This window comes from Callorhinchus milii, unplaced genomic scaffold, assembly GCF_018977255.1.
Source record: "Callorhinchus milii isolate IMCB2004 unplaced genomic scaffold, IMCB_Cmil_1.0 Scaffold3, whole genome shotgun sequence".
Lineage (NCBI taxonomy): Eukaryota > Metazoa > Chordata > Chondrichthyes > Chimaeriformes > Callorhinchidae > Callorhinchus > Callorhinchus milii.
In genome coordinates, this window is record NW_024704744.1 from 60787536 (window position 1) to 60814600 (window position 27065).

The window sequence follows — 27065 nt, forward strand, 5'->3', positions numbered from 1 at the left end:
GACCAGAGGTATTCGGCAAAGCATCAAACTGAAACGTTAACTCACTTTCCTCTTTCCATAGATGCTGCCTGACCTGCTGAGATTTCCCAGCGACTTCTGTTTTTATTCCAAAAAATAATAGCGCTCAGATTGGGAAATTCAGAAAGTTTGTTCAATAGGGTTTCTGGGCTCGCCTCTGTAAGCAAACTGGCAATGTAAAAGAGGCAAAAATATTCACTGTGCCGTATCCAGGCATTCCGTGTCCCAAGGCTGGCCATGTAGTGGATGAGGAGGCAATTCATCCTCCTTATTAATGAATCTAACATAGACAAAAGAATCTTTGAAACGTTCTTTAAATTCATTGACTGTTGCAGAATGCTGCCAGAATAATTTTATATTAAATCATTTCATATAATTTAAAAAATGGGCACAGTTCTCCGGAAAGTATGACAAACAACTGTAGAGCGTTAAAACCATCAAAAACAAAGCATGAATGAAGCTTTCTGTTTCCATTCAGCACGCAAAGAAAAATTGGGAAACTAACCAACACAAAGAAACATTAACAACTCAATTCATTTTCATTTAATTGAAAAATCTAAAGTTACTGCTGGCTTCAACTTATTAGAAAGCATTGTTCTGTCTTTTTCAACAAATCTAAGATTACTTCAAAATATCATCTTTTTGCAATGGATTAGAAGGAAAACAAATATAGTTTTAGCCTCTAGGTAAAGCACTCTGAATTAGATATAGAGATTTAAGGACGTTCCCCCTGTACTGTACACTTCGGTTGTTACCTTGGTAATAACTATACCTTTAACAATTCTGTCCTTGTATTCTTTGTGAAAACTTTCTATGCACTATTGCCAAGTACAGAGGTATTCTATAAACATTTGTAGTTTTTTTTTCGCTGAAACATCTTGTGAAGCAAAAACAGAAAACGCGTAAATAAAACAGATATTTTCTTTATTTTGCAGACCGAAGATTGAAGATAGCTAAATCAAAATGTGAAGAGGATAAAAAAGCAGTGAGATCAAAATAATAATAATAATCCTTGCATTTGATATAGCGCGTTATCACATTGAGACTTCTCAAAGCGTTTTACAGTATCCTGTAAAGTGAATTGACTATATATTTTGTGGCCGAAACGAGCAGGTGTGATTTACAAGTACCAAAACGAGATGTGTAAACTGCCAGGTCTCGTGCCAATTTTCTCTAATGGAGTCTGAATTTATTCAGTGGTTTCAATGTTTTTAAAAAACAAATTTGTAATTCCATTTTCTTCCTGGAAAGATTCACAGACTTGACCAGAAAATCTGAAAAGTCATTTGTCTTTTGTTTTTAAAAAAATTGTGGCTTTCACAGCAGAAATTAAAGAGTAATATTTTATTAAGTATTACATCAAAATGTTAAAATAGAATAATAATCCTTGCATTTGATATAGCGCCTTATCATGTCTTTAAGACGCATCAAAGCAATTCACAGAATGTATTGTAAAGTCGATTGACTGGGTATTTTGTGGACAAAACGAACATAATGAATATAAAAATATATATGAAAATATAAAGCAAAATGAATGTTCCTGCTTTTCCATTCTTCTGATGCTTTGCCAATTTCACTAATTAATGTTACAATATTGCTTGTTTCAACATTCTGAAAAAGGATGGTATAAAACTAAAAGGACATTGATTCTCAGAAAACTAAACTAAAACTAAGTTATCACCAATTTTCCACCCATTTTACATCACTAAAAATTACTTCAAATACTGTACAGTCCAGACGACTAAGGAAAAGGAATTGTGTGTTTTAAAAAAAAAGGAATTCTTTAGATTTCTTTTTAAAATGCTATATTTTGGTTCTGTGATGCTCAATGTACTGTCTCGCCTACTTCATTCCTCTAATGTTTGTTCCTTGTCATTTTTCATTTTTAAAAATTATTGCAATAATCTTCTTAAGAGCCACAAAGAAAAAGAAATACCCAAGTACATAGACAAGGCCAGCTGGCTCGTTTTAAATGTACTAATGTGGCAAGTCAGCCAGTAAGGGATGTTGCGGCTTCAATTCCAAACAAGGTAGAACAGTGAGAATTACAATTGTAACAAAGCTTTGCACCTTTAGGAAACTATCATTTTATATACATTATTTTTAATACATGCTGTGCTTTGCCTGGATATTCCAAATACACATTTTCATTTCACATTTCCAAGAACTGATCACTCTCCTTCCATCACTGCATAGGAGCTGAAAGCATCGGAGTAAAGAAAACTTATCAAGCTTATAACACAGCTCTTGAACAAATCCTGGAATCCGTATTAAGTGTGCAGCATATCTGATGCAGCATAAATGTGTTGCATCACTCAGCTGGAACTAAGCCTCAACCAAGCTGCATAAACAGGACGGTTACCTCCAGTGTACCCCAGGGCTCTCTCCTGGATCCCTTCCTATTCCTCATCGACATGTTGCCTGCCACTTGGCGACATTATCTGCAACATATTCCTCATATTCAGCGACATATTTCTCATTCACATCATTCACATGGCACAGAATTATCTTTCAATTACCTTCTACCTCTCTATTACTACCCTTGATTTCAGAACTGTTGTGTCTTTGTCTGACATCAAGTCTTGGATGAGAAGCAACTTTCTGCTGCTCTGCACTGACAAAACTAAAGCCATCTAGTTCATCTCTTGCCAGTGCCTATGTACCTCTGGCATAGGGTTTATTAACCTCCCCTCCTCACAACAAATCCGGTGGTGTGCATCTGTCAGCTGTAGCCTGAAGTGAGTTTCAAGCCATCCTTCAGATGAAGCCCACTTCACAATAAAAATCTTGTGAAGCGCTTTGAGACGTTTTGATACCGTATAAGGCACAACATCAAATTCAACAATTAATATTCATCATACTTCCTGACCCACAGCAGATTGATTTTGAGATTCTCAACCTTTAATCTTTTTCGAGGCTTTGTTTCAATAGGCACACTCCACCCTAGGAGTAGGACTCTAGCTTGCTGCTCCCTGTACTTCACAATTAGAGACTGAGTCTTCAGTTACTATGTCTCTGTCTTCAAGAACTTTCATTCAAAACCAATTTGTCGTGCTTCCTCTCCCTCAAATTTGTTTTTCTAAACCCTCATTTCTTTGACTGCATATTCAATCACCTCTAAATGTTTACCATATCTTGATCCATGCCCACTGCTCCCATTATTAAGCATTTTGAGATATCGTCTTATGTGACGGTGCTAAATAATTGAAAATTTGTTGACTTACACTTGAGGAGTAGAAATGTGTAGAGCAGTGCTGCCTCACCTGTGGCCTGCGGGCTGTCAAGCAGCTGCTTTAACATCTGCACGAGTCTAGGTAAGTCTGTGTTTGATCGGTAGTATGTGTTTTCACTTTTTTCCTTGATTGAATACTTCTTGATTTCTGACATAAATCAAGTATTCAATCAAGAAAATGTATTTTCTTGGCCATCCATAAAGGTTGCCCACCACTCGTGTAGAGAAATACAATCCTTATGTCCTGGATCTCATAAGTCATTCAAGCTTATAGCAATTTGGGGTTATTTATTCATAGAAAACAGGTCACAGCCAATTGTAAAGCAAATTTCTTATTCCCAAGAAGCAAAGCTGGTACATTACCTCATGACCAACGATTAGAAATGAAAAGCAAATGTATCTCAGTGCTGAAATTCTATTGTTAGGTTTTCTGAATGAATTTATCACCATTATTTTTGCTACCATTGTAGTTAACTCAAGCTTCCAAAATTCCTATACATATATGAATGCGCTGTGAGAAAAACAAAAAACTGAATTCTCACTCTGTATTTTGTAATAATTCGGAGTCCTGTAGCTCAGTGGTTAGAGCACTTGCCTCGCAAGTCAGAGACCTGCATTTGATTCCCAGCAGGGCAAGACAGTGGGCAAGTTTCCTTACTCCATGTTTCTCTGTTTACCTAGCAGTAAGTAGGAACCCGGTTGTAAGAAGATTGGCGGATCGCTTTTCCAGGGTAATAATTCCTTCAAAAAAAACAACAAATTGATCACAAAATCTACAACTGGCTGCCACGTTTCACCCACAAAATATACAGTCAATTCACTTTACAGTATATTCTGTGAAGCACTTTGATATGTCTCAAAGACGTGATAAGGCACTATTATCAAATGCAAGGATTTATTATTACAATGCAACCTAAAAGAGTGCCTTAATACTGCAGAGCCCTGTATCAAATCCAGTATGCAACAATTTGCATATAATGCATTGATTCATAAACTCCAATTAATTCAAATGTTGCCGCCCATATTCTCATCTGTACTAACCTCTGCACCCATCTCACCCCAGTTCTTGCCAGGACCCACTGGCTCCCTGTTGCAGAATGGATCGATTTCAAGATCCTCAGACTAACGTACAAATCACGTCATGCCCTAGCACCTCCCTAGGTCTCCAACTGGCTTTCACCGCTCTCTACCCACTCTCTTCATTCAGCTGGTCCTGGTCTCTTGCATGTCCCTCATGCCCCTCCACTCCAGCATCGGCAGCCCTACTTTCAGCCACTACCCCTGAGTCTCTGGAACTCTGCTTCAATCCCTCCGCCTTGCCCCCTTATTTGTCTTCAGATCACATCTGACCTTTCTCTTCAATTGTGCTGACAGTCACTTCCCCTTGCTGCCTGGTTCCTCGTCAAGCTCCACCATTGTCAAGAGCTCCGACATGCTATCTTGCATGAAGGGTGATATATAAATGCGAGTTTTTGTTGTTGTGTATCTTTATGCACGTGAGACATCTGCAGGCACACTTTGCCATTCCATAAGAAAACAAGTAAACATGCACTATCGTATGTAAAACCTAACTGGCTAGGATAAGCACTTTTAATATGCCTCACGCACATTGACTTCTTTAATGTAACAAGGTATTAGTGATAGTCCAAATATGAGTTAAACTGGGCGAAGGGAGGCAGAAAACAGCTGATCTTAATTGCACCAGAGTTTCATCTTCCCCACATTTCTGCATTCTCCTATTGACTGCTGGCTTGTGCCCCATCCCGCACTGCGTCTCACTACCTCGCAGCTCATCTTCCATCTGGTGCTCCGAGTCTTTGTTTACTGCCTTATTAAGCTGCTTGACTGAATTACACCTACCTAAAACAAATCCTAAAAAAGTCACAGAATATCAATTACTCTTTTAGAGGGTCTGACAATTTTTTGAAAAAACACAGAAAGAATAAGGATTCTAATTAACATCTATATACATGTCAGGCTCTAATCCCAGAAATTTCTGCTCCACTTCTTCTGAACTCTCATCTTCCACAATCCTAGAAGTGTCAGAAATAATCAAAAATGTACAGTCAGTGATCAGAAACAATCTGAAATATTCTCCTCAATGCGAGTCTGAAAGAAAAAAATGTTTTAAATGTTTCCTCTCCTCCCATCAAAAGGTAGCCTGATGGAGCTCTGCCACTGTGAGTCTACGGCTGGAAAAGACCCAGCATTGGCACATCTGACGGTTGCCATTATATGAATGCTGGTTGGCATTCCTCCAAGTACTGGATGTCAATCCCGACAAAGCAATACCATTAAAAATGTAAGTCCCAGGCTGTGGCTCATCATCACAGAAGATGTTGTCCAGTTGGGAAACCTGAACAGACCTGAGTATTTTCACATTGAACGTTTTAATGGCGCCATTGTGCCAGGACCAGGTTACCTGATCCTGCATCAAAGTATTGACAACTTGGTGGAGATACTGTACATTTTGGAAAGAAGGAATCTTATGGAAAAAGCATTTCCCACCCACAGTAATGCTCCCTTTAATTTTGGTCTGTTTCATTAATTTTGTAAAAAGGCCAATTCACATGAGGACAACACAGAATGCCAAATGTTGACAATAAAATTGTCTATTGGTAAGAAATCTCTAAGTAAACTTCAGATTCAAACATCTGAAAATTTGGAGTTCCTAATTAAAAGTTTATATCTGCATTACTTCAGTATGTTCAGGTTTAGCTGACATTTGATACAGTGCCTTTCACTTTGGGAGGATGTCTCAAAGCACTTCACAGGATATACAGTAAACTGTGTTTTGTGGATGAATGAGACAGCCAGTTTGTGCAGAGCAATGTCCCATACACAGCTTTCAAGGGAACGACCAATTTTGTTTGGGGGTTGTTAGCAGGATACCAGGAGAGAGAAACTCCCTTCTCCTTTTGAATAGTCGGTGGAACCTTTAACATACATTTGAACAGGCAGACAGTTCAACTTCTCATCTGCAGGACGGCACCTCCAACAATTCAGCACACCCCCAACACTGAGTATCAGTTTGGACTATATTAATTCCAAGCCCCAACATGGGACTTGAACCCACAACCTGCTGACTCAGAGGCGAGAGTGCTACCACTGAGCCAGGCTGACACCCTGGGGGTGTTATGGGAGAATTCAGAAGATTTGAAACCTCTGGGGATCCAACAAGATCCTCTAGCTTCTCACCTTCTGCTCCTAAATGCCATGTACACTGCTTAAACTGTGTCAGTTCATTTGTCTCTATATTCTGAGTTGCTGTATCCTGACACTTGGCATTTAGATCAATATAGTGCCTACAACAAAAATGCAAGAATTCTGAAAACCACATAAAAATGTTGAAGAATAAAGGGGTTTGCCAAAGGGATAAATTCAGTGATGAGGAACCTAATTCTACCACAAACCAGATGCTTTCAGAGTCGCTTCCGATTCTAAAACCCTTTCTGTTTAGCTTGATTTTATTCACACTTTTCCATGCAGTGCCTTCCCTTCAAAATAATTAAATGAAGTTATTCTGAATAGACATTGTCTTTTAAAACAAGTTCATGCCTAAGTTATTACTTGGGCTAGGAGTGTTAAGATCTGGAAATGTTGCTGTCATGGGCCACAATATCATAATATCCCAAGATTATCAAATATTGTTGTGTAAAATGCGTTGTTTTATAACCAATTTGATGTAATTATTATCACATTGAAATAGAAAATTTTTCAAAAATATTCTTGCATTTGTTTATCAATTACTTTATCAAGATTTTTTTAAGTGATGTTTAAAAGTTTTTTTGATAATCGGTACATTGTTTATTGCAACTTTTAAATTAAGCAGTCCCTTGGTAATTACATTTGTACATATTAGTTAACAGGCAATTATCTACTTCCAGGCCCTTCTATTGCTACTCTGTGATGACAGTGATGTGTTGACAATAATTTACAGTTTTCCATTGTCCTTCAGAAAAGTACTTCAACTCTGCTCACTTTTCCAAACCAAGTACTGCCTGAGATTGGGAACTCCTGGGCAGGAAATCTCAGGCTCAAATCAGATACTTAACATTAACTTAATGCCTTAACTTAACATTAACTTAACTTAATTAACTTACAGCATTAGAACAATAATTTTAATTTAAGTGCTTTCTGTTAAACATTAACTTAGCTTCTGTGGCACAAATTCCCATTGAATAGTGAAAGCAGGCTGTCTGAAACAGAAAATAATGAACATATGAAGTTCATACAACAGTGAAGATCAGACAGTGAAAGACAGGTTATAGATTCATAGAATAATGCAGCACAGAAGGAAGCCATTCGGCTCAATTTGCATGTGCCGGCTCTTTGGAAGAGCTACCCAATCAGTCCAATTAGGTTAGGCAAGGTTATGAATGTGACTCCTTCCATAATCTGTTAATGCCCCTTTGTATATGTAGTTACTGATTTTAACTTCTTCCAAAAGTCCTTGCTTTCTTGGGCTGTTCTGAGAGACTTCCCTCCGCAATCCCCATAAAGAGGTTTCCCCAATCCCACTATCACATTTGTGTTAATCTCTCTCATCCAAAAATACATTACATCTAGACCTATGAATGAGAAATAAAAATAAAAATATTGCAAGGTGATTGACATGGTAAAACTAAGCTTAATTAGTGATACTAAATATAATTGTAGAATCAAACTGTAGAACCTTTCAAAACAATAGTTTTAAACATGATGGATATGTTTTAATTTTCTTATTATTTTAAATATTCATATTTCCTTTTCTTCTTTACTATGTTGCTCAGCTTTGTATTTTTTTGTAATTATCTTTTCTGCATTTACTCATGTCAGTTATCCTTGCAATGTCACTTTATCTATTTGTTATTTTAGTATTTTTTTAAAATCTTATGTTTAAAAAGTCTTTACGCCTTTTTCTCATTATTTTTTCGTATGTTTCCACGGCTGGCTTTTTTTTCTCTGTGTCGGTTTCGATTTAATTAAGGCCACAAGTATCCAGTGCAGCCAGCTGAACTGAAAACAGCCCAGAGCTGCACATGGTAGAAGACAGCACGTTCTAGTGAAGAGGTTTCTCTGAAGAAACTGTGGCACAGGTGCTGCATCTGAGAATAGATTCCCAAAGGAAAATTATCAATCAGAAAGTCCTATGCAAAGTACACTTTTTTTTAAATACTCCACTAAACGTAAGTAGGTCAATTGAGTGAAATGAAAGCAGGAGGGCACATACCTTATTTTGAAATCTTCCAATATACTAACGAATATTTAGGCATGAAGAAATATTCAATCTCATAAACGACCGACAGTTTCGTTGTACTATTACATCCCTCGTTAACTCCCTAGTGATCTCTTTAGAAGGGAGATGTTTTATTTACTATTATCACCTATTTGTCATTTAAACTTGAACAGGATCTCCAGTATCCAGTTTGGATACAGCATTTAAATTATAACTACTGTAGTCTGTATTATCCAGGCAATCTGTGAAGACAGCTGAGTGGTGTCTTAAAGGCTGCCAGCCATGAAGCCACATACACATCTTGGGTCTGCTGAAGGCCATATGCCACACTTTAACTTGAATTCAGCAACTATATCAAAGTTCAGAAATATATCAACAGAATGGCAAGCTCACGGAACATTTCGGTCATCACTTTACACATTGACTCCATTTTTGTTTCATTTATCTAAATGAACAGTTAATATGCTTTAGGGTGCTTAATCTTGTTTAAATTTAAATAGATAAGTAATACACTAAGCTACTTTAACCACCACCTTCATAGAAGTATCCCATTCTAAGGCACATTGTATTAGTAAGGAATTATAAATGCAACAACATCGAGAGGGCTATCAAAACAGGAATTATTTTGTCACAAGAAACTGACTATTCAAGTTGCATGGAAGGTTACAGCCCAGAATTAGACCATTCAGCCCCAAATTCTAATTCTGCAATTGTTATGGAGCATTTCACATCAGGAGGATGTTGCAAAGCGCTTCACAGGATTTACTGTAAAGTGTATGTAGTTTGCAAGCGAATGTGGCAGCCAATTTGCGCGCAACAATATCCCATCATGAGCATAAACAGTCATGAAGTGAATCAATTTTATTTAGGGTATTGTTGGCCAAGACACTGGGAGAAACTCTCTTCACTAGTACAATTAATTTGTGCCAGTGGTTATAAACCACATTAGCCTTCACCCTTTCTAATCCCCTCTCCCATATCCTTCTATTCCCTTGTCATGTATGCATCAAGTTTACGTTGATGCTTTCTGCTTCAACCATAGCTTCCAGCAGTCAATTCCACATTTTCATCACCCTCTGCATAAAGAAGTTCCCCTTAAACTCCATTTTAGATCTGCTAGTGGCTATTTATTTGTATTTAATTTAAATTAAATCATTGACTCTAAAATTGTGAGTCTTTATGTTGTTCAGGACCCTCACACAGACTGATGAAAATTAACTTTTCAACCTTTATATAGCAAAGTGCATGATACAAAAAGGTAAATTACCGAACCAGAGAATAGAGTATACAGTTGCAGTTTTCGACTTTAAGTTGTACCTTCTTTTCTTATCTTGTTGTCTTTCCCAGATCTGATCCAACTTCAGGCTAGCGAGTGTCCTGTATTTATACACAGGAACAAACAAGACCATCTGGTTTGGCTCACTGATACAATTTTCTTGTTTTTACTCCTCACCTCACAGTGACTATCTATTTATCTATTTGTAAAACCACGTAATTATCACACACACAGACAGCCACCACTTATTTGTCTTCCTTCTCACATAACACAGGCTACCTGATGCACTTTCCTTTTCCCACATAATTATACCAGACAGAGCAATTAGATAAAGAAAAGACAGACCCTATTTATTTGTAGCAAATAAACAAGTTACCCGAGTACAATCATCAGCAAAACGTCACTTAAAGGTAGAGTAGTGCAAATGTTCACATTTTCCATTATAGGCAAAATACATAATAATAAAACAGCACAAAATCACTTAACACAATTTCATCAATCTACAGTGTTAATGTAATTAAAAATGTATGTTTCATGCTGACAAAGCTTAGTAATAAGGTATTATTATTTTGCCAAGAGCAACTTGCCCATGATACTTCATAACCAAGGTTTATATAAATTTCACATTATGCCTCTAATTTTGGAATCTATTCCTCTGGACATAAAGCCAAGGACTCTATTTGAATTCTTGAATGCCTTGTCCACCTGGGCTGCTGCTTTTAAGAGTCTTGTGAAGTGAATCCAAAACATAACTTAATAAGTTAGGACTATAACAACAACTGGAGTTTGTTTATTGCCCTTCATGCCGACCGGGCACTATATAAATCCAAGTTGTTGTTGTTGATGTAGAGTAATGCCTCACATCATGTAAAAGAGAACTGCATAAGTATTTTTTTTTAAAAATGCAACAGTACAGGGAAAGGACAGGAAATTGGGATTAAAGTAAAGTAGTTTTATTGGAAAAGCTAGCATTAGTTTAGCTTGATGGGCTAAAATGGCTTGCTTCTGTGCTGTATTTTCCATGATTGTTACACAGCAAACAAGTTGAAATCAAGATAAATTCAACCAGCCCTTTCCACTGCTTCATCAGTTTTGATTGTTCTGAACGGTGTGCTAACTAAGCCAAATTTAGATTGAGTATTTAGATTTATTGAAAATATAGTTTTCCATTTATTCTTCAACTGATCATGATAGATTGAATGATAGTATCTATTATGGTACCAAATGCATTACAGTATTTTACTCCCTACTACTGTAACTGGTGTATTTTTTCAAAAGACTTTCGAGAACTTAAAGTTGCAGTTACTATGTTTGGCTTGAAGCTTGCTTATCTGTCACCAAAAGCAATATGGGCAAAAGAAAAAGCATATGCACCAACCTGTATGTTTAATGAAGTACATAATATGAAAACTGCTGCAGTAATGGTAAATGGGGGGAGGGGTTAAGCTTTACGGTGCTAAGGCTGTAAGTTTTTATTCATTATTTTCACTTTTCTGGTAAAACTGAACCAATTTTAGGAACAAAAGAATGCAATACCAGATGAGCAGCATTGCTAATCAGAACTCCTGTATACCAGTAATTGGATTTTAATGACACAAGTGGACAACTAACATATACAGGAGGGAAAGAGTTAAGAAAAGAAAAGCTATCAAGAGAAAGATCATTAACAGAAGCTAGGAAGGAAAAAACTGTGATATCCTGCTATTAATGAAACACAGTTAATCCTTCTACTACTGCTATTGCATAACCATCACGCCTCAAATGGATAACTGGGACATCCACCTCAGACCATGTTACGGTCCTTCACACAGCTTTGCCCAGAACAGATGGTCAGGCTGTGTCTACAAGTAGCTAATATTGTTTTTATACTCAAAATACATTCTGAAAATTAGTATATGGGTTACCTTATAACAGCACAGCTGATTACATGATAGCATGGATTGGTTTCAATATAAAATGCTGTCTCATTTTTTAACCAAACATTTTGCAAGGTTAATTTAAAAAGTGGTTTTATTTTCATTAGAAAACAATCAGTAGGTATGGCACAATTTCAGCAACTTTAGTTCAATTGCTTATGACATTTAAGAACAACAGCAATTGAAGAATGTGAAATGCATTATATTCCTCCAACCCCATTCCCACACCAATATGCTTCTCCCCTATTTTGAAAACCTTTTCCCTCCTTTCCTCCTACTCCCTTTTCTTCCCACCTTGCTCGTGATTCATACTATTCCTAAAAAGCTCTCTGGGGCATTTTTCTATACAAAAGTTTTCTTGCAGTCTCCCATTTTCCAAAGAGTCCAGGTCAAAGTACAAATTTCATAACTTTTTCTCATAAGTTACATGCCTAACACCAGGTGTTATCACGTGTGTCAACCTGGCTCAGTTGGTAACACTTGCACCTCTAAGTAGAAGGTTGTGGATTCAAGCCTCACATTGGGAATTGAAAGTCATAAGATGCCGTCGGTCGGGTGAGATGTTAAACTGAGGTCCTGTCTGGCTGCACGTAAAAATCCCATGGCACTATCCAAAAAGAGAAGGGAGTTTCTCCCAGTGTCTTGGCCACGTTAAAGCAATCCATTTCCTCTATGCCGTCACAAAGCAATGGGGTAACAGTATGATGGATTTTGAACAACCTTTAGATCTGCACCTATTTTCAGCATCTCTCAGAGCCACGTATAGTGTCTATCTTGACTGGAATGTTAAATTAACTTATTTTACAGTGTATCCTTCAGTGCTTAGAGCACTTGCCTCGCAAGCGAGAGGACCTGGGCAGGCGAAACGTTGGGCAACTTTCCTTACTCCACACGTTTCTGTTCACCTAGCAGTAAGTAGGAATCTGGTTGTTAGTTGATTGGCAGATCGCTTTTCCAGGAGTAATAGGGCCTTCAAAAAATAAATAAATAATAATATGGTCACTCAATCCATGACTGTTTATGGGACACTGCTGTGCGCAATTGGCTGCCGCATTTCGCCCGCAAAACATACAGTCAATTCACTTTACAGTATATTCTGTGAAGCGCTTTGGGACGTCTCGAAGATGTGATATGACGCTTTATCAAATGCAAGAATTACTATTATTATTATTCCATTAAGAGTTACAAAGATCCTGGCTAGTGTAGGCAGTACCTTCCACTTGGAACCAGTTGGCACTATTTGAGTTCTATTCTTGGCTCTGGTTGATGCCAAGGCAGCAAAGTGGGCAGAAGTAATACAAAATATAAACAAAATTAGAGTATTGGAAAAGGCGTATGATTATTTGGAAGCACTAATCGGTGGCTTGACATTCATAAATATTTCGGTGGGAACAAAACAAATACACCAGCAACTATTTCAGTCCTCTGAATGGAGAGGTATTAACTCTAGCCTCTAGCTTGTTGACTCTAGCTCCTTTCTCCTGCTATGGTCTCATTTGCTTATGAAATAAATCAATTATTTTATGAAATAATCTCCAGCGTTAGCTCACCTTCTACCTATTGACTCTTTGCAAAAGATTCTTTAGCAGTTCTCCCACAGCAAACAGAGCTATATCTTCCGCCAAGTTTTGAATTACAAATGATACATTTCATTAAAAAAACTCAAATTTACTTTGCAATGGTTTTTAAACAGCTTACTCTTAGACAAAGCTTAAGTTTCATTTTCTAATGATGCGCCACTTTGAATCATCAGTCCCTTATCCATTTCCATTGTGACATTACTTAAAGTACTGATTGAAAATGTTAGTATATACGGCGTGGGGTGGGAGGAAAGAATCTAGTTTCTAAAGTTTGGCAAAGCTACATTGACGCCTCAAACATATCCTTGCATCAGCATTTTGGTGTTTTCATTTTGGTGTGGAGTCCTCTTTTGGTTAGAGCACTCGCCTCACAAGCGAGAGACCTGGCAGGGTGAAACCTTGGGCAAGTTTCCTTACTCCACACGAGTAATAATCCTCGTGATAATAATCCTTCAAAAAAAAAAAAAATTGGTCACTTCAATCCATGACTGTTTGTGGGACACTGCTGTGTGCAATTGGCTGCCGCAATTCGCCCACAAAATATACAGTCAATTCACTTTATAGTCTATTCTGTGAAGCGCTTTGAGAAGTCTAGAAGACGAGAAAAAGCGCTATACTAAATGCAAGGATTATTATTATTTACAAAGCAATGAATCAACAGCTTTTTTAAAAAATGATCTCAGTGCCAGTTTGACCAAATTACTGTTGTAACAACTGAGACCATTTTGGGACAGCATTCATTTACAACATTCCCTGTGAAATTAAAAACAGAAGCCCCCAAAGTTTTGGATGGTGTCGTTGATAGGGATTTTCAGTGTTTGTTGGTACCAGAGGGAGTCAAGTTCCAAAAACGTAACTCCTTATGGTACCGACAGAGACCAGTGAGCACCATTCAAGATGCAATTGCGGAAAATCACTTGTGGCAATGTTAAGTTGATGTTTTGAAATACAGAAACTTTGCAATGATATTTACATTTTCAGAATTCTCATTGAGTTTACCAAGAGCTACTTCACAGGCTATTTGACTTAAAAATAAAACAGATTTTCTGAAAGAAAATAGAAATGATAATTTTCCCTCCCCAAAACCTCCAGTTTTTCCAACAATTTCACGCTTATATTTTGAGCATCTCCCAGTACCTGACCCTTGAGCAATACTACTGTTGTTGAAAATATAAAGTGCTTTATATATGGTTTTTAAGAAAGCTCCATGGACCATAACATTTAGTGTTTTGGTGCCTGCTCTGTTTTTTGTAGTGTTTTATGAGGCACTTGTATACTTTTTATGTAGAAATGCCAGGGTAGCAGCAGTAAGTGCTCATAAAATGCTTTGATGACAGACTGGACAGGACTGGTGGGGCTCAAGGTGAGCAGCAGGTATTTGGCTTTAGCTGCAGGTATTATTTTTGGGCACTTCTGCTATGGTATGCAGCAGTATTAAAGCAAAAATATTACTTCACTGACTGTTAACGTTTAGAAATCCATGAAAAAGATTTTACATTTTGTTTTGAATTGTTATCATTTACATTGGGAAAACAGAGCTGATTTATGAACTATGTGCTACCAATAAACAAAGTATTAGACTACCAGTGGTTCATTTATTGGCATTTGTTCACATCCCCAAATTCATGAAATGTATCACTGAATGTCACAGCAGGTTAGTGACCATATTACTCTAATTTATTCTCCATATTTTGATATTAAGAATACACATCAATTTTTAGATACATGGAAGTTAAAATTACTGATAAGAGAATGCACTATATTATGAATGTGTACTTTAAAAACGTGTTTTCCTCCCCAAAACCAATGTTTTAAAGCTAAACCATACTGCATATCTGAAACAACATTGGCAAAAAATATTTAAATAACCTTAGAATAAATTTCTCATGTTCTTAATCTCTCATCAAAGTTATATATAAGATTCATTTACATTCTTTGAACCCAGTAGGGGCTATCTGCATTATTTTTCCACAGGTTATTTTGCACAAACACAAACATCAACAACAAAGTATTTTTTGTGTGAACTCTTGTATAAACCATTTAAATGTCACCTAGTGCAGAGTTAAATTGTAATTTTATTGTCTAGCACTGCATGCAAGCAAAGAAGTATAAAAAACATATTCAGATTTATTCTTAATTTGACAAGTGTCAGCCTGGCTCAATTAGCAGTACTCTTTCCTTTGAGACAGAAGATTGTTAGTTCAAGCCTTACATTGAGGCTTTGAAGTCACATAGTGTACACTGACACTGCTTCTAGTTCTGGGAAGAATTACATTGTTGGATTTAACATCCTTCAGGTGAGACAATAAACTGTGGTCCCACCTGCCTGTTCAGGCGGACTTTTAGGATCCCATATCATTGTTCAAAAAGAAAAGGAAGCTTCTCCAGTGACCTGGCCAACAATCCACCAAATAAAATTGTTCATTCACTGCATGGTTCTTTGTGACACATCACTATGTGCAAATTGGCTACAGTCATTACACTTTACAGTAATTTCTGTGAAGCACTTTGCGACATCCTCTCAAAGTGAAAGGCGCTACATCAAATGTATAAGGATTATTATTATTCACAGTGAAACTTAAATTTTAAGCCAAATTTAACAGCAGAAAATTTAACAAATAATTCCCAAGAAATAAACAGTTTAAATATGTGGCATAATGGGCTAGCAAACTGCTTCAACTATTTTTGGGTCTTATGTTTGAATTCAGTCCAGACAGATGGAATGAAAGCTTCCTCACTCTGCTGGCTGAAAGTGAAATGAGTTGGGGCATTCTCAAACAAATTCCCTCTGGGCATGGGTCCATAGCACACACTGCCCACAATTCATTACAAAAATGACAGTCTCTTGGTCACCATCAAACTCAGAACTGTTCAAAACCAGCGCAACAGGGAATACTTTTATGAGCTTGGGGGCTAGACAAATCATTAGGTCACAAAGTTTCACACTGAATTTGTTCTTGCTATACATTGCCTGAGAATGCTTAATGTGGAAACTGATATCCTTTTTAGAGTGTTAGAGATGACGTCTTAGTGATATTTTAGCAAACATATTTGATATCCATGTTGAGCGTTTTAATGACATATTGAGAAACAGCAAATAAGCTATTCCCTCACAAAATGCGAACACAAATGGAAAATAAACGGCTTCATTCTCCTTTTATTGCCACATATGTACAGCAATATTTGATAATAAAGTAATGACAAACAATAATAATCCTTGTATTTGATATAGTACCTTATATTTTCAAGGCATCTCAAAACATTTCACAGTATATTCTTTGAAGTGGTGAGACTTTGTAATTTGTGGACAAACTCAGCAGACAATATACGCACAGGAATGTCCCACATAACAGCCCTGGAGTGAAGGACCAATTTTATTTGGGAGTCTTTTGGCCAGCTCAGTGGGAAAAACTCACTTCTCTTTTTGAATAGTATCATAGGATCTTTAAAGTCTACTTGAACAGGCAGACAGGACCTTGGTTTAACATCTCATCTGCAGGATGTCGCTTCCGACAATGCAGCAGATTCCCAGCACTGCATTGGAGTGTCAGCGTAGACTATATGTATTCCAAGTCCTGATATGGATTTGAACCCACAACCGTCTGATTCAGAGACAAGATTGATTACAACTTAGCCAAGCTGACAAATAACATAAAGAGGCAAAAAAAAAAACCCTGTAGCTTTGTGCTCAGTTACGACTAGTAGTTTTTGAAATAAACATCAAGACAAATATTTGCAAAGTTGCAAAATACATTATAATGAAAATAAGTTCAGAAAGCTTGGAGGATACAAAGACAAGAATGAAAAAAGGCAAAAATATCCCTTGATGCTGTAAGCCACTGGCTGCGGCATTCACCATGGCAATGTCTGTGAACTTAGAACATTGGTACTAGACATTTGGATAGTGGCATTCACCTACTTGCTTTTTTAATAGAAAAACACTGTACACTGATAACTCACATCCAAATGCATACGCTGCTCAGCAGCAGGATCCTGACAGGTTGCTGTAGAAGAGCTAGAAGGAGAAGAAGTGACAGTAGGGGAAGTAGTAGTAGTAGCAGGGGCTGCGCTCAATTTCAAATGCAGCAAAATAAATGTATTTATATTTTATTGGTAAAGGTGGCCTCATAGCTGTGAGTAAAGACACAATGGAGGCTTGAAAATTATCATTGCCTGTAAAATTTAATGCAATATTGAGGGTACATTTGATGTATACTCGGTATGATAAATATCAAATGAAGGGCTAAATTGACATCATTATCTGCCAGTTTTCTATTAGAATGTTTACCTACATTAAATGTTGATAATGTCAACAATCTACATTAAACACATTTCTAGGTTAAACTATTTTCTGATATTTTCATGGTTCAGCTAGCAATAGCCGAGATAAAGAACAGTTTGCAGATTGACTGCAAAACAAAACACGATCAGTAGTAGTACTGCTCGGCAATAATGTTGAGTACAGCACAAAGCTAACCTCCTACAGCAAGAAAGGTCTCATGTCAAATTGTTTGCGATGAGTGGAATGAAATTGCCAGTTACGTGCCAATCGATAACTGTACTCGAGCAATGATGATGACAATGATCTTGGATACAAATTCTGGTAATACACATTGCTGTTCTTCAAAACATTTTATATACAAGATTTTGTTCATGTAATTCCTGTATGCGCATGAAACTATCAGTGAATCTAACCACCTCCATGCAATATTTCTCTCATCTGTCAAATTAATAAAATGGAACCAATGATCTAATAGAACTTTCTTGCCGGTCTCAACTCCCTGCTCTAACTGCTACTGGTAACAGAAATCGTAGTTTCTCGCTTTCATTGCACAAAATAACTTTGTCATCGCAATTTGACAGTGAGCCACACAAACAAACTGTTGCAGGTGTCTTGATTAATGGGATTGTTCCCAAATGAGCCTTCTGTCTGCCTCAATAATACTTCTCTTATAGTGGGAACGCAGTGTTTTTAATTCGTCACCAAGATATATGGTGAAACAATTCCAGACAACAGATGTTGCTTTCTGGTTTTGAAATCTGGCAAAAGACTTATGTTCCTAGTGAAGAATTGCATGATGCCAGTGTGAATTGTTCCAGCAGCTGGGTTGTGGTTTTTGTGGTAATACCAAGGCAACAATAATGGAAGTGAAGTAGGAGCTGTAGTGGAATTAGCAATGGCAAAGGAGGACACTCTGATGATATGCTGATAGTTTTCATTATTCTCAAATTGAAAAGCAGAAGTAGATTCAAAAGAAAGGCAAAGCAACAGCATCATGACAGGCTGCTGTTGAAAAGGCAATAAAAGAAGCAAGGAAAAGAGAACATGAGGGAGAAAAAAATAACTGAAGTCACCTATACAAGAATTTAAATTCAAATTAAATTTTTAGCTTTAATATAATTATTTAGGAACTTACAGCACAGAGGGTGGCCATTTACCTCATTGTGCTTGTGCTCAATACCTCTGAAAGAGCTGTACCTTTGAAAGAGCTATCTGTTTGTCCCAAAACTTTTTCTAATAATTAAGGAATAACTTTTTAGTGTTACTGCGCTAGTTATTGTGACATAAATTGTAAAAACTGACATTGTTACTTTACTGCTGAAATAAATAGGTAAATAAATAGGTAAATAAATTGTACAGAAAGGGGATCTTTACACAAAGTGATCAGACTTAATTCACTAGAGGTATAGTTAAGATATTTATCACATCATTTTAGAATGATTTAACATAGTTTTTTATGTATATCCCAGATTCATATATATATATATATACCATTTAATAAAATGCAAGTTTTTGGGTTGAACTATTTCACTCTTTTTAGTGTCCTATTTTCCTTTCATTTTTGTTCTTTCCATCCATACTTTTATTTTACTTTCTTTGTTTCGTCTTTCTCAGCTACACTCCCTCATACCACAAGCTATTCTCGAACCAGACAAATAAGCAGCAGAGAAAACTACGATTTCTGTTACCAGTGTCTGGTGTGGAAAACAGGGGAATAGTAACCAATGTGAAGCCCTCTTATATGGGACATCACAATGTTGCTTTTCCCTTCTTGTCTAACAGCATATACTTCAGCTGCTGTCTTTCTCACTACTGTTCCCAGAGTTGACTGCAGATGGGCACACATTGGCTACTGTACCCAAACTTTGCTTTCTAGTCCAGCCTTCACTGCATCAGCTAAACATCTGTGGTTATTATATGTTTCTTTAGGAAAACAATATGTTGAGTTTGACTGCAAATTTTTGGTCCAATCAATTATGCTGAATGGCCGGTTACTATTGGTAGTACAACCTTAAAGTTAGCTTTACCTCCAAAAATACTATTTGTTTACCAAACTTAAGATCATTTCTATCAAATGTCTTTACTCACCATGCACAAAGCAGGCAAATTTAAAGTGCGGATGATTGTAGACAATGGGACATTTCAAACATCAATTTAAACTCTAACATAAATACAAACCTGTATTTTGCAGCTAGCCTGAAATATACTTTTCCTGGACACTGGGAGAAACTCCCCTTTCTTTTGAAATAATGTCATATAATCTTTAATGTTCACATCAACATGCAAACAGGGTTTCAATTTAACACCTCATCCAAAGGACGACACCTCCAACAAGGCGGCAATCTTCCAGTACTGCATTGGAATATCAGCTTAGACTATGAACTGAAAATCCCAACATGGAGCTTTAGCCCACAAATTTCTAACCCAGAAGCACGAGACTGAAAGCCAACGAGCCAAGCTGACACCCCAGATTGAAAAATGAAAAATAACTATTTAAAAATAAATAGCAATGTATCCACGATTATATCAGATGGGCATTTGCTCAGCCTCGTCAAACCAAATTAATTTGTATTAGCTTGAATTTCAGGCCTATTCATCCGGAAAGAAAGATTAATCTTAACACTAAAGTGAACTACAATTATCACTAAGATAGTTTCCAAACATTTTGTAATATTAAGATGCAAATCTGCAAATGACATGCATATTTGCACACATTCTAACAAATACTACTATACTCTTGCTGCAATACAGCCAGATTGCTTCATATATTTTCACTGTTAACTCTGACCTTTAGTAAAACACTGTGAAGCCCTTGCAGATCACATTAATGTGACCATTTCTTGAAAGGCTTGCCCACAATTTGAACCTGTAACTAGAATGGCTCAGACTCATTGGTTCATTTATAAAAAATAAGTAGCCCTTTCTGAACTCAGTGCTTGTAAATTTGAACAATCGATCAGAACTAACAGACAAAACTCTCTTACCTGTTCTTGGAGTTCAATTTCTCGTAATGTTTTTGATCTGTATTCTCTGAACTCCTTCTCAGTCTCATCTTTCTTCATTTTGACCTGGTTCAGCTGATAGCGCAATTCTCCACATTCCTAAAGGTTAAGTAAAAGTCAGAGACAACATTTGTTTATATGTGAATTGCAACAATTTATTCATTACAACCGTGTGCATGTAAAATGGCCCGATAGTGCCACCCGGAGGTAAATTAGCAGAATTTCTTGCAAAAGCATTCCAAGCACGATATTGAAAATTATTCAGCAGGAATGTGCTCCTACCAGCATTCAGTTATTACGGAGCCACAACTGCTGAATATTTGGAGCTATTGCTCAACACATCATTGATATGTGGAACCACCTAATAGCAACTTAGTTGAAGTAATTCAAGTTTACCAGTGTAGAAATTACCATTTGTCCACACAAGACCGCAATTACAAAAGAGGTTTGGATAAAGACAGTCCTTCAGACCATTTGATCTAGTATTCTGGATAGGTCTGTTCACCCAGAGTATGCAGGATCATAGGCAATGATCCATTCAAAATGTTTCTGAAAGGGCACGGCTCAGCTTTTCCGATTCTATGATCGTTGAAGGCTGCATTGTGCTGTAAAATTCCGCGAGGCTAGAAGCACCTTTTTGTGCCAGGATCACATAATCACATTTAACTACATTATATCTTTTTAAAAATTCATGGCTAATTTTAGCACAATAAAGCTTTTTTTCTTTTCATGCATTGTTATGCTGAAAAATACCAATATTAAAAATAGTCAAACATCAGGATAGCTTTCTAACCCAGTAAAATATTTTTTTAAAAAGTCACTGACATTTGTCCTGTTCTATTTCTTCTTCTTCTTCTTCTTCTTCTCTATTCTGTGTCACCTTTTCACTTTTACTACAGTATTACACTTTGCCCCCCAACCTTTCAAATTATTACTTACTTTTTCAGCAATTACGGTCCATTGCCAGAAATTGATAACAAGTTTTATTCAAAACATAATTTCACTGTCTCATCATTGTCCAGATAACCTAGTTTAACTGGCCATGGGGGAAGCTGAACTTGCCAAGGGGAAACTGCAAGAGACCTAGGGGAGTTAGTTTACTTGTCGTTCACCATGTCAAAACAGTGTGAGGCAACAAAAAAACAAGTCAAACAGGAGGCTGGGCAATATTGCCAAATCAGTTGAGTTTAGATCCCCAGACAACCTACTATATAGTGTTCTGATCAGGCCATACCTGAAAGACTGTGTACAGTTGTGGTCACCAAGACATAAGGGAGATGCCTAGGCCTTAGAGACGGTGCAAAGGAGAGCAACAAGGATGTGTTTTATTGTTAAAGGCAGCTATAAGCAGTGATTAAACAAGTTAGGGCTTGAAAAGCAATGTTTCAAAGGAGCCTACTTATAGAGGTATATAAGATTTTAAATAGAATTAATTAATCCCAGGACAATACTTTCAGATGTACCAAGACATCTGAACAAGAGCAAATAGGTTTAGGGTTGTGAAGGGCAATTTCAGGACAAATACCAGGAAGTATATCACTGGCAAACTATGCGGTTTTAGCTGAATAGACTTCAGCAGTACCCCAACTCACACTCTGGGTCTTGCCAACCTGTGCCTAGTAAGCAGGATGCATCCCTCCACGGAGAAAGTGCACATTCCATTCCAACAATTTATCCCTGGAATTTCCGTGTGTAGGTGGGATGCATAAAAATCTCTGTTTGGTTTGGATACTCTTAAGTATGGTGATGGGTTTCCGCATGTGTCACACACCCACCTACCACCCCCAAAATACCAGAAAGTTTTTCATTACCCAGAGGATAATTAATGGTTGGAAAAGGAAGGGCAAGATTATGAGCTCATTTGAAAAAAAATGCTTCATGCGTGATTAGAGGACTGTAGGGTGGGTATTCTGGAGGGATGAGATCAAATGGGCAGGAGTGCCTTCTTCATCAAAGCAACATCAAACCAACCCTCCAGAATGTGCTTTGCTCTATAATATACAAGAAATATAACAATTTAAAACAACCTTCTGATTCAGTTCAGCATTTTATATTGGGGGCTGGTATCACGATTTATTTTACTGGCTGATCAGGAAAATATCAAAGCTTCTACATATTGTAATTGCAAGAGGTTAAAAACATTTACTAACAACAATAATAACAACTTTTATTCAGTAGTATTTATACAGAGCCCTTTGTGTGGAGTTGTGTTTCAGAGAGCTTAAAAGTGGTGGAGATTGAGATTGAGCAGGAGAGAGGAGAGGGACCGTAGATGCATTTGAAGAGGAAGGTCTTCAGGTGCAATCTGAAGATGGGTAAGGAGGAGGCAAGACAGAGGGTTTGAGGCAAAGATGCATCAAGGACATTAAACACAATTCTACAAACATGTGTACAGTTGTGGGAGTTTTTATTAAAAATGTATTGATGATTGAATGGTTGGGAAAAAAATTGTCCGGATAAACTGTGACTGAAGTAATGTTGATGATTGTAAATAGATGTTTGCATCTGAAATTTACAGTGGTATTAAGAGGCACTGGCAAACCTTGAGGTATGTACAAAAAGGTAAAATAAGGAGAGACAAAAAGAAAATTTATAAGAAAGATGAAAAATAAAGGAATTGGTGAAAAGCTGAAGCGTGATTGAAAAATGGCTTGACAGTAAAAATAAAAAGTGAGAGAAATGAGAAAGTCTGAAATAGTGACAGGTTCATCAAAATGCACAAAAAAAGCCTGCAATCAAATCAAGACAAGTCAAATTGGAGCTGGGAAATTAACTACCTCATTCATTGTATTGAATATTGTTTTAGAAAAGAATTTGGAGACAGCCTGAAAGACAGAAAGTGACAGACCAAAGAAAAGGTTGGTGAAAATGCAAGTCTATTGTACACCCCAGAAATATTACTTCAGGAAACATACAATTCACTGTCAAGTAGTAATTCAACTTAATTTAAGGGTCACCCACTCAGTTGCATGATTGATACATTGACCGAAAGCTAGGATAGCAATGGATGTTGGCAAAGTGGAAGTGACTATTGTTTACCATAAATTAAATTACTGTCCTCTGGAGGGAAGAGGGTGTGCAGATACCGCGGGAGGAAGGAGAAGGTTAATCTTCACTCAATACAAAGATTTAATTAAGTAGGAGGCATAACTGAAGGATGTTATTGTGAGGGGAAAGGAAACTGATTCCAATAGATAAAAAGAGAACTTAGGCACTGGATATTATGTGTCAAAACCATCACAGTAATAATGTTTCTGCCTCCACCTTCAACTCCAGGTCCACTGCTGTCCTGACAGACTGCCTGTCGGACATCAAGTCGTGGATGAGGGCAAATTTCCTACAGTCGAATGTGAACAAGACTGAGGCCCTCCTGATTGGCTCGTGCCAGCGCCTCAGCACCTCATGTTGTGGCAGCATCAACCTTCATGGTTGCACACTTCAACTCACCAGCCAGTCAGGAACCTGGGTGTCTTGTTCAACCCTCAACTGTCTTTTCTTCCCCACATCCAAGCCATGACCCGCTCTGCCTTCCCTCACCTCCGTAACATCGCCCGACTCTGCCGCTACCTCACCCCTCAGGCCGCTGAAACTCTTGTTCATGCCTTCATCAGCTCTAGGCTCGACTATGCAAACGCACTGCTTGTCGGCCTTCCCAACTCCTCCCTCCACAGGCTGCAGATAATCCAGAACTCTGCAGCCCGTATCCTCTCCCACACCAAACTCCTTGACCCTATCTCCCCCATTCTCGCCCGACTCCATTGGCTCCCTATCCTTCAGAGGATCCAGCTAAGATCCTGGTCCTCACATACAAAGACCTCAATGGCCTCGCCCCACCCTACCTCTGCGACCTCCTAACCCTCTACCAACCCGCCCGTTCCCTCCGCTTAGCCGGCTCTGGCCAGCTCCACGTGCCCCGACCCACAAGCCCCACCATTGGCGGGAGAGCCTTCAGCCACTGTGCCCCAAACCTCTAGAATTCCATCCCCCAGTCACTCCTCCTCGCCCCCTCCTTAGCCTCCTTCAAGTCCCGCCTCAAGACCCTCCTCTTAGACCATCCCATTGGCCACTCCCCTTCTCCTCCCTCCCCCCGACCCCAGCTCGGGTCTGAAATGCTGTACTCTGTCCAGCGCCTTGGGACGTCCTCTCGACGTGAAAGGGCACTATACAAATGTAATCTTGTTGTTGTTGTAATGTGAATTGCAATAAGCATTATTGGGTGAATTACAAGGTGAATTCAAATTTATGAGATGTGTTTCAGTTGTTTTATAGGTTTTTTAGTCATAAAGTATTATTCCTGTCAGTAAAAAAAAGTTTGATAAGTTGATCATACACTATTCAGTAGTTCAGACTAATATCTGAATTTACAGGAGGTTAATAACAAGGCAATACATCAGATGCATTCAATAGATCTAGAGACACCCACAAAATTAATAGGAGAGAAAAGGAGAAAGAACTTGCATTTTTAAACATCTCAAAACACTTCTCATGTAATTACTGTCAAGTATAATGGCTGTTTTTGTGGGTAAACTGTGTAATGACTGTTTTAAAGGCTTGAACCCATAACCTTCTGACCCGGAGGCAAGAGAGCTAACAACTGAGCCAAAAATGGGCAAAATAACTCTGCAGCAAGTCCAAGCCACTCAAGTCACATAAATAACTAGTTCACATAAAAAATGTTTTGGATATATTTATAGTTCAAGTTTTCATTGTCTTGTAAGCGTGGTGAATTCAGCTGCAATATTCCAGGCGGCTAACAGAATTTCAGCAACAGTGCAAGTAGGAAGGCTGAGTTTCACTTGTTTCAAAATTGATATGCATAGTTCTTCCAATATCTTAATTCACAAATTTAAGCCTTTCCTGATAGAATGAAGATGAGTGAAATAAATATGCCTTTTGCCTCTAGAAAGTGTTGGTGATGGACCCCAAAAACTGATCAATTATTGACTAATATAAATTCAGCACATTTGAAGCAGAGCAATTTCCTTGCAGCGAATTATACTACAGTGAATTAGACCACAATGCAATTCAGGAGGTCCCATTGAGGTCATAAACCACAACAGCAAAGCTCAAATATTTATAATCTAAATCCTTGGAATGTTACAGAACAGACTTCAAGACAATATTATACATTATAAAGCTGAAGCGATGAAGGAAATAATCATAAAACATATTCCTCATTAAGCACATCTACCATGATATTGAATGGATTGACTCTGATCATGTGCTGCAAGAAATATGCAATGATTTCTAATAGGATTCCCTAACAAGAAAACCGAGGGGGTACTCCTTCTGGTAACCAGAAGTACATCACACTGACTCGTGGAACTCCATTCTAAATATAGAAAGTGTTAAGAGTGGAATTTCTGCGGGTTGGTGTAATGCAGTTTATTTCCTTATTAAGGAATCCCATGGAATTACTGCATATTTGATCCCATTCTTAACAGATAAAAACAACACCAAATTCTTCTGCCTATTCCCACTTTACACAATGAAACTATTGCCCTCTTCCAAACAAAAGTAGAAAAATGCATTGATTCTTCATTCACTTTTTTTTCACAGCACACAAATACACATGCAAAGCTTAAATTTTCCTAACATATTTAAAATAGATAAATCAAATTTCTAGTTAGGATCTTACAGCAGTACGTTTTGCAGATTTACTAAATTTTATTTAACTGTATTTCAAAACGTGATTCCGAACCTGTCATTGAAGTGGTGCAAACACATTTGCTTTGGTTCTGTAATCCTGGCAAACCTGCCCTCTAGTGGTCTCTCACATAAATAATTCAATTAAAGCAACTAGGTTATTTATCATAATAAAAAGACATGAAACATTTCTGGAACAGATTTTCATTTATATGTCAAGTATTATTATGGAATTAATAAAAAACCTGTAGATCTTCATTACTGGTGAAAAACAGATTCTAAGTCAAATTCAGACACAAAATTGTAAACCACTAGTAACAAAATGTCATGGTTGATATTTACTGAAATATCAAATTCTACACAGCAAATTACAGTTGGATTTCTGCATTCATGCATACAATGATTGTTTTCTTAGAACACAACGCCAGCACCCATCTTGTTAACTTACGGAAAATAAAAAAGGTTCTATTCAGAGGGATTCATATTAATATTACTTATATTTCAAAATGGAAAGTCAATACAGTATTCAGTATTTGCAATATATAAAGAATTTGGCTCACAATTTACCTTTAATTTCCAACCATCACGGCACTCATTTTTCTTTATTATCATTGAGAAGCCGACATGAAGGGCTAAGCTCCATGGTGCAGGACTAACCTGGAGTGCTTTGTGGTTCAGGATCTGACTATTTATAACAGACCTCATAGAATACTATAGCATGAAAACTTGCACCTGTTACAATTTATTGCACAACTTACTATCATGTTGCTGTTACAACATACATTTACCCCCAATTACATCCTAACATTACATGGTTAATACGATTGGTTCAGATAAACAAGGCATTTTTAGCTCATTTCATCTGATTCTTCCACAATTCCACAACCGCGCTCCC

The 27065-nt window shown here is 37.5% G+C and overlaps 1 protein-coding gene across 1 annotated transcript in view; it reads right to left on the reverse strand.

Annotated features, from left to right (window-relative positions):
* sdccag8 (SHH signaling and ciliogenesis regulator sdccag8) overlaps positions 1 to 27065 on the reverse strand; it is a 157704-nt gene that overhangs the window by 102032 nt on the left and 28607 nt on the right. The window contains exon 12 of the mRNA XM_007898417.2: positions 20507 to 20623. Coding sequence (XP_007896608.2) covers positions 20507 to 20623 — 117 coding nt within the window. The remainder of the gene's footprint in view (positions 1 to 20506; positions 20624 to 27065) is intronic.